Here is a 14039-nt window from a genome sequence, read left to right on the forward strand (position 1 = left end):
GAATTTATAAAGGGAACTTTCATATTTCATTCTATGTGTTAATTCTTTGCTTCGTTACTGGATAAGTCTTGTTTGAAAATAAACTGATAATTTTGATGTTTATTAAAGAAACCTGGTTGATGTATTTTATTCTGGGATAAAGAGTAGAGTATATGATTGACCACATCGGTAACTGGATAAACATTTAAGTATATGTTGCGACCTGTGGAGAAGTGGAATGAGAAAAGACTGTATGCACCTCCCACCTCGGTCGTAACACCATTATCAGCCCAAGCCTGGATATTGTCTGGGTCTTGCTGCATCTGGACATGGGCTGCTTCAGTATCTGAGGAGTCGCGACTGATGCTTAACATTGTGCAATCATCAGCAAACATCCCTGCTTCTAACCTTATGATGGAGAGAAAGTCATTGATGAAGCAGTTGAAGATGGTTGGGCCTAGGACACTACCCTGAGGAACTCCTGCAGTGATGTCCTGGGACTGAGATGATTAACCTCCAACAACCATCTTCCTTTGCGCTAGGTATGACTCCAACCAGCAGAGAATGTTCCCCCTGATTCCCATTGACTCCAGTTTTGTTAGGGCTCCTGGATGCCATACTCGGTCAAATGCTGCCTTGATGTTGAGAGCAGTCACTCTCACCTCACCTCCTGAGTTCAACTCTTTCGTCTATGTTTGAACCAAGGCTTTAATGAGGTCAGGAGCAGAGTGGCCCTGGAGGAACTCAAACTGAGCATCAGTGAGCAGGTTAATGCTGAGCAAGTACCGCTTGATAGCACTGTTGAAGACAGCTTCCATCATTTTGCTGTTGATTGGGAGTAGACTGCGAGGGCGGTAATAGATCGGGTTGAATTTGTCCTGCTATTTGTGCACAGGACATATCTGGGCAATTTTCCACACTGCCGGGTAGATGCCAGTGTTGTAGCTGTACTAGAACAGCTTGGCTAGGGGCGCAACTAGTTCTGGAGCACAGGTCTTCAGTACTATTGCCGGAACTTTGTCAGGACCCATAGCCTTTGCAGATTCAGTACCTTCAGCCATTTCTTGATATCACGTGGAGTGAACTGGATTGGCTGAAGACTGGGCATCTGTGATGCTGGGGACTTCGGGAGATGGATCATCCACTCAACACTTCTGACTGAAGATGTGGGCAAATGCTTCAGCCTTGTCTTTTTGACTGATGTGCTGGGCTCCCCCATCATTGAGGATGGGGATATTTGTGGAGCCTTCTCCTCCTGTCAGATGCTTAATTGTCCACCACCATTCATGATTAGTTGTGGCAGGATTGCAGAGCTTAGATCTGATCCGTTGGTTGTGGGATTGCTTAGCTATATCGCATGCTGCTTCCGTTGTTTGGCATGCAAGTAGTCCTGGGTTGTAGCTTTACCAGGTTGACATCTCATTTTGAGGTATGCCTGGTGCTGCTCCTGGCATGCCCTCCTGCACTCTTCATTGAACCAGGGTTAATGGTAATGGTAGAGTGGGGGATTTTCCAGACCATGAGGTTACAGATTGTGGTTGAATACAATTCTGCTGCTGCTGATGGCCGACAGCACCTCATAGATGTACAATTTTGAGTTGCTGGATCTGTTCGAAACCTATCCAATTTCTGTTATGACCAGGTGAGGAAGGGGTCTCAGGCTCCCCGCTTGCCCCTTTCCTGGTTTTGGCCGTAACAGGGTTTAACTTTTAAAACAGTGTTTTTAGCTTCATCTCAGTGAGTCCTTGCTCATTGCTCTCTAAGTGTAATTGTAAATGAACCAATCAGACAGGCTTTCTTAGGTTTAAACAAGAAAGCTGTAAGTTTATTAACTTTATCACTCTAACTTAGTTAAATTACTAAAAATATGCGATGCAACCACATTAGCCTGCATAGGAGAAAAACAGACACACAAAAATACATACAGAGGAGGTGAAATCATTAAAGGGGAGGGTTTGGAGTAGTAGATGGAATTCCATTACTATCTTCAGTTTTGCTGTAAAGTCTTTGGTTGGAATTGCGATCTTGTAGTTCTCGCTGGGGGACAATGCACACTTTTAAACTTGCTTCTCTGGTACCAGAAGGCTGAAGAGGTGCTCTGTCTTGAGGCTTAAGTTGCTTCTCTGGGTCCCTGGGAATTTTGCTTGAGAGAGAGAGACAGGGAGAGCAAGAGAGATGTACCTTCTCTTTTGTCTTCAGATTGCACTCTGCCCTAAACCTTTCTGTGAGGCACAATTCAAAAAGTCCCCAGGTTGGCCAGCAGGTAAGTCATGTGACCAGCTCTTTGTTTGAAACAGCATCGTCTGCGAGGATTGTTGATTTCAAAAGTTTTCCAGTCAGACTCAATGGGGCGGTGGGTTGGGGGGAGGGGGGGAATGGAGATTTGTCCCTTATAAAGTCAGGGCTCTCAATATTTTTTGATCACGACTATTGACAAAATCCATCTCACTAATTGAATCAGTGAGCACTCCCATTGTCTCTCTCTGCAACTGTCTCTCAGAATGCAAATGTACAACCATGTTTAAGCTGTTCAGCTCTGTGATCCTTTTAAACAAGTTATACAAACATACAAGCGTACGAATTAGGAGCAGGAGTAGGCCACTCGGCCCTTCGAGCCTGCTCCGTCATTAAATAAGTTCATAGCTGAGCTAATTACCCCACATTTCCACATACTCCTGATAACCTTCCACCCCCTTGCTTATCAAGAATCTATCTACTGTTCATTGTCCAGTAAAAGGTTCAAGTAGTGTTCCATATGACTCAATTAATATCTTTCCATTTGGCTGGTGTGGTTTCCATCACACATTTAGCATGGTAGTGCCACACAACACGATAGTGGATACCCTCAATGTGAAGGTGGGACTTTGTCTCCACAAGGACTGTGCAGTGGTCACTCCTACCAATACTGTCATGGACAGATGCATTTGCAACAGGTAGATTGGTGAGGACAAGGTCAAGTAGATTTTTTCTTCTTGTTGGTTCCCTCATGGCCTGCCGCAGACCCAGTCTAGCAGCTATGTCCTTTAGGACTCGTCACTAGTGGTGTTACCGAGCCACTCTTGGTGATGGACATTGAAGTCCTCCACCCAGAGTACATTTTGTGCCCTTGCTACTGTCAGTGCTTCTTCCAATTGGTGTTCAACATGGAGAAGCACTGATTCATCAGCCGAGGTGGGCAGTAGGTGGTAATCAGCAGGAGGTTTCCTTGCCCATGTTTGACCTGATGCCATGAGACTTCATGGGGCCCAGAGTCAATGTTGAGGACTCGCAGGGCATCTCCCTCCTGACTGTATATCGCCACCTCTGGTGGGTCTGTCCTGCCGATGGGACAGGACATACCGAGGGATGGTGATGGTGGTATCTGGGACATTGTCTGCAAGGTATGATTTCCTGAGTATGACTATGTCAGGCTGTTGCTTGACCGGTCGTGGGACAGTGCTCTCAACTTTGGCCCAAACCTCCAGATGTTCGTAAGGACGGCATTGCAAGGTCGACAGGGCTGGGTTTGCTGTTGTCGTTTCCGGTGCCTAGGTCAATACCTGGTGGTCCGTCTGGTATCATTCCTTTTATTAGACTTTGTAGCGGTTTGGTACAACTGAGTGGCTTGCTAGGCCATTTCAGAGGGCATTTAAGAGTCAACCACATTGGTCTGAGTCTGGAGTCACATGTCGGCCAGACTAGATAAGGATGGCAGATTTCCTTCCCTAAAGGACATTAGTGAACCAGATGGGTTTTTACAACAATTGACAATGGTTTCATGGTCATCACTGGACTAGCTTTTAATTCCAGATTTATTAATTGCATTGGTGGGATTTGAACATGTGTCCACAGAGCATTAGCCTGGGTCACTAGCCTAGTGACATTACTACTATACCACCACCTCCCCCATTGATTCCTTATGATTATCTTCAGTATTATTAGCCCTTACTGTATCATATGACTCTATTTTAACTTCCAGTTAGATCTAATCTCTTTATTTATCTACAGTATTCTATTATTTGACGCACCCTCTTTGCTGTTTGAGAATATTTTTATTTTCTTCTTTACCCATCTCATATTTGATTTCCTACTTCTGATCCATTGATGTTTCTAGATTTTCTGCCCACTTAATTTGGGCCCGATCCCTTTTTATCTTGTGGAACTTCAGTTTTTCCAGTCCTGCACCCTTAATTTTTGACCCTGCTTTCTATTCTTACATTAAACCTCATTACGTTGTGGTCACTGTTTCTGAATTGTTCTCCTGCTCTCACGTCCTTTATTTGCTGAACACCAATGTACGCTGAAATTGGGAAATAGCATTATTTTTTATCTAATTTCATAGAGTTGCTCTTTATTTTAGTATAAAGTATAAGTAATGGTGAGTGTGAAAACATTTAATAAGCTTCATTACATTTTTCAGACCTAATTGCATTTGTGATCAATTAGTACGTAGTTCAGTAATAAAACAAGCTCTTTAAAAAGGATTTAAAAAGCACTCAGTATTTGGAACATATCTTTTTTGACTCAGCTTGCCAAAAAACAAAATGAATTCATATTGTAAATTTAATGCTGTGAACTGAATTAGTTTGTTTTTTGGCAAGCTGAGTCAAAAAAGATATGTTCCAAATACTGAGTGCTTTTGAGAGTTACATAACAAATGTATCATCCAGAGGATTACAGTGTGTGTTGTAAATGCACTGCATAAATTGTTCCTTAATTTGTGTTGGAAAGGTGCTTTTTTGCCACAAATAAATCAAGGTACCCGGGTGAGATTCATGCTGTTAATACCTTCTGAGAAACTGTCTGATCTCTACTCGCTGCCCTCTCCCGATGATATGTCAGATCCTGGGGGCTCTTCCACCCTGACATTCCCATAGTGTCATGCCACTGCCAGAGGTCAGGTGGATGGGGATTCTCCCTACTATGGTATCCTGGTCCTGACCTCCTAAATTGTAGGTTCAGGTAATCAGAATTACAGTGGCATAAGAACTGTGCAGATCCAGCCTCTAATTCCTCAGCTATCCTGTAACCTTGTTCATCTGTATTGTTTTAGCAGCGGATGTTTGTATACTGAACATATGGGCCAACATGCTTTCAAATTCAAATACAATTTCCTACATATATAATTGATTATGACAGATACTTTAGCCATTTGAAATTCTCTTCATTACCTGTCCATTATTATCGTAAGAAGTATCATCAAAAGATCTTTCACGGTTGTCTGGATAATAAATTGCAGTTTCTTTGCAATCGTTTCACTCACTTCTTAGTTGTCCGTGGTCTGGATGACATTGAGCGTATAATTTGTGACTCTGCCAATGGTAAATTAGGTTTGCTCAGGCACCTTAGCTAATAACATGTGTGCAATAAGTGAAACAGCTATTATATACACATTATTTAATGGTTTTATTGATTTCAGGGACTTTAAAATTGTTAATGCCTTTCTGAAAATCCTATGATGAGGGCCTGCCTAGCCAATTCTGCCGACTGTAACATTTACCAGCAAGCTCAGGCCTACCTATTGCTAAAAATGTGGCTGTGATTCATTCTGTTGTTCAGTGGTTCAGCTTTTTGGGACATTTATTTGCTCCTTGATTGAGTCTGGCCATGTGCACATTTAGAAGGAAAGCTTTTGTAAAAGGCAGAATTTCAAACTAATACAAATTTCCTAAATTGACGAGGAATTTGTCCTTTTGACTCAGAGGTAGATTTTCAAACTGCAACCGCCCCCACCCCCCACACCCCCCACCCAAGTGTAACATTGATGTTGTGGCCATTATAGTAACCCTCAATTTTCATTTCAATGGAAATCAGAATGAAGTGGTTTGTATAACAGGCGGCCAATCCACAACTCCAGTTTTATATCCTTCCGGTAAGTTGACAATCAAACCCATTGTGTAACCTGTATTTTAACACTGTGCACATTTTCACGTCCCCGCGGGTGATGTTGGAGTGGCCATATTTATTGCCCATCTCTAGCTGCTGTGAGAAGATTGTGGGTCTTCTAGTACTGCTACAATCCAAATGGTGTGCCCTCAAAGGAATTGAGTAGTTCAATACATTAAACCCAATGGATTTTGTGCTTGCAAAGGTAAGTGGCTATTTTGAAGTTGCGAAAGGTTAAATTATCATGATGAATACATTAATTATTCTTTGTTTCTGTCCAATATTTCACTTGTATAACAAATGTAGTTGCCAAGAAATAATTACCAATTTGAGTATTGCTGAAAATAGAGACATGTTGTTGGAGCTTTACATCTTGCACTCATCAGGACAATCTGAAAGAATAACCAATGTAAGGGAAAACAACAGTTTATACTGCACGAGAAGAGAGTGTTGACTGGTTGGCAAGTGAACTCTGGTAGAGGCATTGCCGTGGAGAATGCACCAGTTTACGGTGACTGACAGTTAACTGCCAAGCTTTGTTTGAAAATTAAAGCAGGCAGCTTGACTCTGATTGGTCAAGACATTGCCCTGAGGAATGAACCACGAATGGCTGTCACTTATTTTGTTCAGCTGAAACAGGCACAATATTTGTACATGTTCTTTCTGTCTGCAAAGAACAGAGCCCTGTGTATTAATATATGTAGCTTCCAGTACGCGCAAATGTGCCACACTGTGAGCCCTACTGACAATCTGAAACTGGTTGTGAGTTTAATTCTTGGCACACTGTAGATTGTTTAGCAAATGTTGTCCAATCACGGAACCGCATCTAATGTTGGACACTGTGTTTTGAGTTTTTCAAGCACTGGCTGGTTGGGTATGGCCCGAACCTTGCCCGTTGTGAACAGCAGAAGGGACATAGGGCGGCACAGTGGTGCATTGGTTAGCACCGCAGCCTCACAGCTCCAGGGACCCAGGTTCAATTCTGGCTACTGCCTGTGCGGAGTTTGCAAGTTCTCCCTGTGTCTGTGTGGGTTTCCCCCGGGTGCTCCGGTTTCCTCCCACCACCAAAGACTTGCAGGTGATAGGTAAATTGGCCATTATAAATTGCCTCTAGTATAGGTAGGTGGTAGGGAATATGGGATTACTGTAGGGTTAGTATAAATGGGTGGTTGTTGGTCGGCACAGACTCGGTGGGCCGAAGGGCCTGTTTCAGTGCTGTATCTCTAAATAAAATAAAAAGAAATAAATGTTGTTTGATTCGATCACCAATTTTTGGGACGTACGGTCTACATACCTAGCATCACACTGGCATTGATGTTCATATATCACGTTACTCATTTGTGTGATAGGCAGAACGTCTTATTGGCTTGACGGCAGCATCCTGTTTGTGATGGACACCACACGTGTTGCTACGTGTTCCTCAGGACAATGCCTTGACCAATCAGAGTCAAGCTGCCTGGTTTAAATTTCAAACAAAGCTTGGCAGTTAACTGTTAGTCACCGTAAACTGGTGCATTCTCCAAGGCAACGCCTCTACCAATCAGAGTTCACTTGCCAACCAACCAGTACTCTGTTCTCATGCAGTATAAGTTGTTGTTTTCCCTTACATTGGTTATTCTTGAAGATTGTCCTGATGAGTGCAAGACGAAAAGCTTCGACAACATGTCTCTATTATCAGCAATACTCAAGTTCTGTACTACTAAACGACTAAATACCAATTTAGACGGAGCTCACACTTTTTGTCACTTACAGGGTTTAAGAGGAGAGCCTGGAATTCCAGGCCTGTCGGGCTCCATTGGGATTCATGGAGCAAAGGGAAATAAGGTAGGGATTTACATCCATGACTGAACTAAAAATGAAATTCTCATCCTGTTCCAACTTTGGCTCCGCCTTCTGAATAATGTATTTGTTTAAACTTGAACAAACCCCAAAACTTTACCAAATCAAGACCATATTGATTTTGGCTTATAAAATCTTTGCCTACAAAAGCTGTTTCTCAACTGAAATAACAAAGTTCTACAAAAAATAATCTAAGTGAGGAAATATTTTAATGTCTCTAAAATGGTTGAAAATCATTGTGGAAAACAATATACCCACACATTGAACAACAAATTGTAATAAGTGAGTATCTTAGTTTTGCCATTGAATGTTTCACACTCAACACTTTCAACCAATCTCATTCTATATAATCATATTTTACAGGGTGAGCCAGGAAATCCTGGGAAGAAAGGAAGCCAGGTAACGATTCCTTCCTTTCCCATTTTTGTTTTAAATAATGCCAGTGGCATCGGGTTCTTAGAAGTGGAACAGTTCTTGATCACTTGTAGGACCATTGAATGATACAGCACAGAAGAAGGTCCTTCAGCCCATCATGCCGGTGCTGGCTCTTTGAACGAGCTAGTCAATTTGTGCCACTCCACTGCTCTTTCCCCATAGCCCTGTACATTTTTACCACATCAAGTATTTATCCAATTCCCTCTTGAAAGTTACAATTGAATCTGTTTCCACCACCTTTTCAACATTACGTTTCAGATCATGAAAACTAACTGAGTAAAACAAATTCTCCTCATCTCGCCACTGGTTCTATTGCCAATTACCCTTAAATCCATGTTCTCTGGTTACCAACCCTCCTGCCACTGGAAACAGTTTTGCCTTATTTACTCTATCGATTTTGTTCAAATATCCTGGTAGTTCACTAAGTAACAGAATTCCCCCTTCACCTCCTCTGCTCTAAGGAGAACAATCCCAGCTTCTCCCATCTCTCCATATAATTGAAGTCTTGCATCTTTAGTAACATTCTTGTAAATCTCTTCTTTACCCTTTTCAAAGTCTTGACATCCTTCCTAAAGTGTGGTGCCCAGGAGTAATCTCAATACTCCAACTGGGGCCTAACCAGTGTTTTCTAAATGTTTAGCATAACTTCCTTGCTTTTGTGCTCTACGCCTCCATTTATAAAGCTATGGACCATGTATGCCTTTTTAACAGCCTTCTCAACTTGTCCTGCCACTTTCAAAGATTTGTGTACATACATCTCCAAGTATCACAGTTCCTGAACCCAAAACACAATATCAATCAGTTCAATTACATGCAGTAGAAACAAAATAATGGCTAAAATATTACAAAGCTGTAATGTTAAAGGATTCAATTGGCATGCTATCAGTGATAAAACCATCTGAGCCCGAGTCTCAGGTTGGAACTCTTTAACACACCATGCAAACCATAACTGATTTTGTTCTAAAACATGTCCAAGTTTTCATTTTCCAATTTGGAACTGGTTCTTGCACTACTATCTTAAGCTTTGCCATTCCCATTGGAACAGTCCACTTGCAATACCATATTTTGCTTACAGTGGGACTGGTAAGAGAGGATAAGACAAAGTTATTTATTTTGCAGGTGCTTTCATATGACAAGAGAAGAAAGTGAGATCATTGTTACTTAGCGTGTTACCAAGAAATTTACTAACCTACATATGAATTATGTTTTGCTATGTGTAATGAGGTAAGGCAGCGAGAAGGTTGCACATAGCACACCCTCATCACCTTCTCTTGGTCATGCGATAAGATGGCTCAAGTAACTGTTACATGTTCTGTTCAAATCCAAGATGGTTGCAACTGGCACATTAATTTGCTTCCGCAGTAGTTTTAAAACCGTTGCCTTGATTATCACCGAGTATGGAATCAAATGTGATACTGTAGTATTAAGCAAGGTGAAAAGCACTGATGTAGAAGATAAATGACAGAATGCCAGATTGGCATTATTTATTCTTAGTGGTATAGCATTGAAAATGTAATACTGGTTGGATCATTCAGGCTCATGAGTCTATTTTTGGCTTTGACGCTTTTTCACCAAGACAGGGTGAAGTCTGCTGCAATTAGCAGTTTTCCTTTTGTGCACTAGGTGTGATTAAAATTGTAGTCCATTCTTTATTATTAGGTTTAAGTTTGATTATGTACAAGGGATGATTCCGTGATCCAATGTTGCTAGCAAGGAGTGGGATTCATAGGGAAAAAATGCTTTAGTTTGACATCATTATCTGTTCTGTCATCTAGGCTGAGAAAGGTAAAGAAGGGCCCCCGGGATCACCAGGGCCACAGGTAATCAATAACATATTCTCACACATGGGGTAATTTTATGGAGGTGACGGTGGTCTCGGCCACCAGCTGGAGAGCCGGTGAGAAACTCGCGTTGCCTCTTCCAGGAAGGCACGTCGGTATTGTGTGTCATTCAGGCTGTTGTGAGGTCACCGGCAGGCCTTCCCCGGGATCAGGACCCCGGGGGCAGGAAGTCTGGCCTGCTGAGAGCTGCCGGCCAATCAGAGGCCGGTAGTTCTTTTGCTCAGCAGTGCCACCCAGGAGATGGTAGCTGCTGCTGGAACGACACCCACCAGAGGCCCTGGATCGCAGAGCGACCCAGGCCAGACGTGTGTGATGGACGGGGTGGGGATCGCGGGGGAGGGGAGAGTGGGAGGGTCGGCAGCAAGGGCTCTCAGCGGACCCCCCTCTTCCCACTGCCAGGTCCTTCGATCAGGCACTGAGCACCTTTGAACGAAGGCCGTCATGGGCCTTCCCGCCATGGAATTAATTGGGGTGGAGGTGGGAAGTTGGCGGGGTCCCCACCCACCACCCTGCCACCCGATTAAATGCCCTCCCTGCCTCCAAACACGCCATAGGGGAGAGCATAAAAGAATGTGAAATACAAATGTAGTCGTTTGCAAATGTAGTTCACTTTCATCCAAGTATTTCATCAGTAACTTGCTGTGTTCACATTTCCTCAGGGAGCTGTTGGTGCTAAAGGAGCAAAAGGAGAGGTAAATGTCCGCGAGATAACATAAATAGCATTCAGTTATCATTTATTCTGCTTCCTTTTTGCCAAAAAAAAGCTGTTCCCTTCGAGTGGACTTTGACCAGCCAGCCAGCAGCACAATACTGCCAGGTGGAGGGGCCTGGTTCATTTTGGAGGGCAGGCTTCATTAGTAATCGACTGGTGGGCTGTGGGCCGAAACAGATGCCTCAGGGCAGCACTTTGGCTCTGCAATATTCAATGGCCCGGCCAGCCTGTGAGCTGGAAGATGGTAGGTTCGTGAGAGGGGCCAATCTTGGGAGGGGGGAGGAACCTGGAGTGGTGGTGGCCCAGGCTGGTTTTGTGAAGATAAAGGGAGTACTCCTGCTTCTTCCAGCCCTACGGAAAATAAACACAAACATACCTGTTGACGATTCCACGGCTGGACCTCCAACTGATACTGGGCAGAGGGATGAGGCAGGATGAATAGAAACAGACTATTTCCAGTGGTTATGGGGCCTTGAGTGGGTAGCAGTCAGTCTGAGTCAGAAGGTTGTGAGTTCAAGTCTCACTCCAGAGACTTGCACACAAAAATCTAGCTGTCACTCCACTGCAGTACTGAGGCAGTGCTGCACTGTCAGAGGTGCTGTCTTTTAGATGCGACATTAAACCGAAGCCCTGTCTGCTCTCTCAGGTGGACATAAAAGATCTCATGGCACTATTTTGAAGAAGAGCAGGGGAGTTTCCCCCTGGTGCCCTGGCCAATATTTATCCCTCAATCAGCATCTACAAAAACAGATTATTTGGTCATTATCACATTGCTGTTTGTGGCAGCTTGCTGTGCAGAAATTAGTTGTTCCGTTTCCTACATTACAACAGTGACTACACTTCAAAAGTACCTAGTTGGCTGTAAAGCACCATGAGAAGTGCTATAAAAATGCAAGTTTTTCTTTGTACGGTTAAAGGTTTGGAACAGGGGGCAGGAGAAACCTTGTTACACAGAGTGCTGTGAGGCCCTGGAATGATGGTGTTTGAAGACCATGTGAACATTTAAGAATAACTTTGATATGTGGTTGAAGGAAAAGAGGGTAACAGGCAATGTTCCCTCTAAGCTGTGCAATTTTTTTCTGATATCCCTTTTCATCCTTTTTGTGATTATCTTGAACCATCTCATTGACCAGTGGAAACAATCTATCATTATTTTTCCTCTGTGCTACCATTGTGTAATTCTTTGTCACAAACCTTTTTAAAGCAGAGTCCATAAGGAATTGTTAAAGAGAATTTGTTCCTTATAAAAGAGGAATATGAAAGGGTACAGACAGTAAATAGGACGGGGGAATAGTCTAGGTGGTTCATGTGGTATAGGCTTGATGTCAAAATGGCTTCTGTGCAATAGCATTGCATAATTCTTAAATCCTGGGATGAGAATGTTGTCGTATGAAAAGAGATTGAATAGAATAGACCTGTATATTCTGGAGTTTAGAAGAATGAGGGATGATCTCGCTGGAATGTATAAAATTCTTAGAGGGCTTGACAGAGTAGATGCTGAGAGGCTGTTTTTTCCTGGCTAGAGAACCTCGAACGAGGGGTCTTAGTCTCAGGATAATGGGTTGGTCATTTAGGACTGACATGGAAGACATTTCTTCACTCAAAGGGTTGAGAGTCTTTGGGGTTCTGTAGCGCAGAGGGCTGTGGATGCTCAGTTGTTGAGGATGTCCAAGACTGAGATCGATAGACTTTTGGATACGAAGAGCATGAAGGACTATGGGGATAGGACAGGGAAGTGGAATTAAGGTGGAAGTTCAGCCATGATTTTATTGAATGGTGGAGCAGACTCAAGGGCCCATATGGCCTACTCCTGCTCCAATTTCTTACGTTATGATGCATCTTCACATGTAATGTATTCATTTTTCTTTTATGTAACTTAGAAAGGTAATATGGGACCATCCGGTGAGAGGGGAACTGATGGCAAGAATGGAGAACCTGGTCTCATGGGCCCTGTAGGAGCACGTGGACAGTCAGGCCAGGAAGGCCCATATGGACTACCTGGTGTTCCTGGACTTCCTGGGAAACCCGTAGGTGTTACTAGGATATCACACTTGTGATTTGTGTTTTGATGTACATAATGTATGTCCATAATATTGTATAATAAATCATATCTGTTCTAATTAGGCAAAGCCTGTCACAGATGAACGTGTAATGAAACTTTGCAGTGACATGCTTCGCAGTGAGTACTTAGAATTGCAGTTTCACGTTTTGAAATAGTGCTGTTATAGCTTGCATGATATGAAGACAATATTTCACTAAAAATGTATTGCACAATTTCCCAAGTAATAAACCACTCCAGCATGGATTGCTAGAAGTTTTGTAGAACATTTCTAATCATTTCTGCATTTTTTTACATTATGAATTGTGTGCCCTACAGTTTAAACAAAAGCAGTGCACTAAACACAAAAGGGATAAACATAACCACCTTAATTCTGAGTAGGAAACATAGGGTGATGTGGTGGCACTGTGCATTGGATCACTACTCTGTGGCACCACCTGTTGATAAGATGCTGGTTTTAAATGTTCCTCATTCCCCTGCATTCATTAACCTGAGCAGAAGAAAAATGTTTCCCCAGGGAGAGGGGAGGTATTTTGAGTCTCTCCCGTTTACCCACGTACCTCTCCTAGCTGCAGATTATTTAGGGAGTGTTGCCAGAAATATGATATCACATTGTCTGCATGCACCCCTCCATTGGAAAAATACCGTGTGCTTATGATCTTTTATATATCTATATATTTATAGTGTAGATTTATGTTATGGTTTTGCTAATACTTTAAAAATAAAAATGCTGCTTGAGATGCTAATTCAGGTCAGCGTGCTGTTTCACAGGAACTAATAGCTCCCAGTACCTCAACCAAATGGCTGCTGTTCATAAATGAGTCTAGATGGGGAGTGTTGGCAACCATGGAGGTCATAACAATACAGTTGAATCCTTTCCTTGCTCATTGCCTACACCGGTACATTTCTTGCTTGAGTTACAGGCTAGCAATCAGGAGCTGGAACCCTGACTTTATTTTTGCCCACCTTAGGCCACTAATTATACAAACTCGCCACCCCTTTTCTTGAGGCCGATAGGGCATAGAGTGTCTGACATATTAATACTTCCTGCACTTTTGCAGAATAATAATGTGCAGTGAAAAGTATTAAGAAGGGGCCATTTTGTATTGTGTCAACCATGGTGCAGTCGATAGCACTCTTGTCTTTGAATCGCAAGGTTCTGGGTTCAAGTCCCACTCCAGGACTTGAGCACAAAAATCAAGGCTGATACTCCAGTGCAGGACTGAGGCAGTGCTGCATGGTCAGAGGTGTTGTCTTTTGGATATGTTAAAGCGAGGCCCCATCTGCCTGCTCAGTTGATGTAAAAGAT

At 42.9% G+C, this 14039-nt stretch overlaps 1 protein-coding gene across 1 annotated transcript in view; it reads left to right on the plus strand.

Annotated features, from left to right (window-relative positions):
- The window catches only part of LOC137370304 (collagen alpha-1(XXI) chain-like), a 155462-nt gene that overhangs the window by 132229 nt on the left and 9194 nt on the right, over positions 1–14039 (plus strand). The window contains exons 16-21 of the mRNA XM_068032684.1: positions 7597–7668; positions 8047–8082; positions 9894–9938; positions 10619–10651; positions 12552–12698; positions 12796–12850. Of these exons, the coding sequence (XP_067888785.1) occupies positions 7597–7668; positions 8047–8082; positions 9894–9938; positions 10619–10651; positions 12552–12698; positions 12796–12850 (388 nt within the window). The remainder of the gene's footprint in view (positions 1–7596; positions 7669–8046; positions 8083–9893; positions 9939–10618; positions 10652–12551; positions 12699–12795; positions 12851–14039) is intronic.

Source organism: Heterodontus francisci, chromosome 5, assembly GCF_036365525.1.
Source record: "Heterodontus francisci isolate sHetFra1 chromosome 5, sHetFra1.hap1, whole genome shotgun sequence".
Classification (NCBI taxonomy): Eukaryota; Metazoa; Chordata; class Chondrichthyes; order Heterodontiformes; family Heterodontidae; genus Heterodontus; species Heterodontus francisci.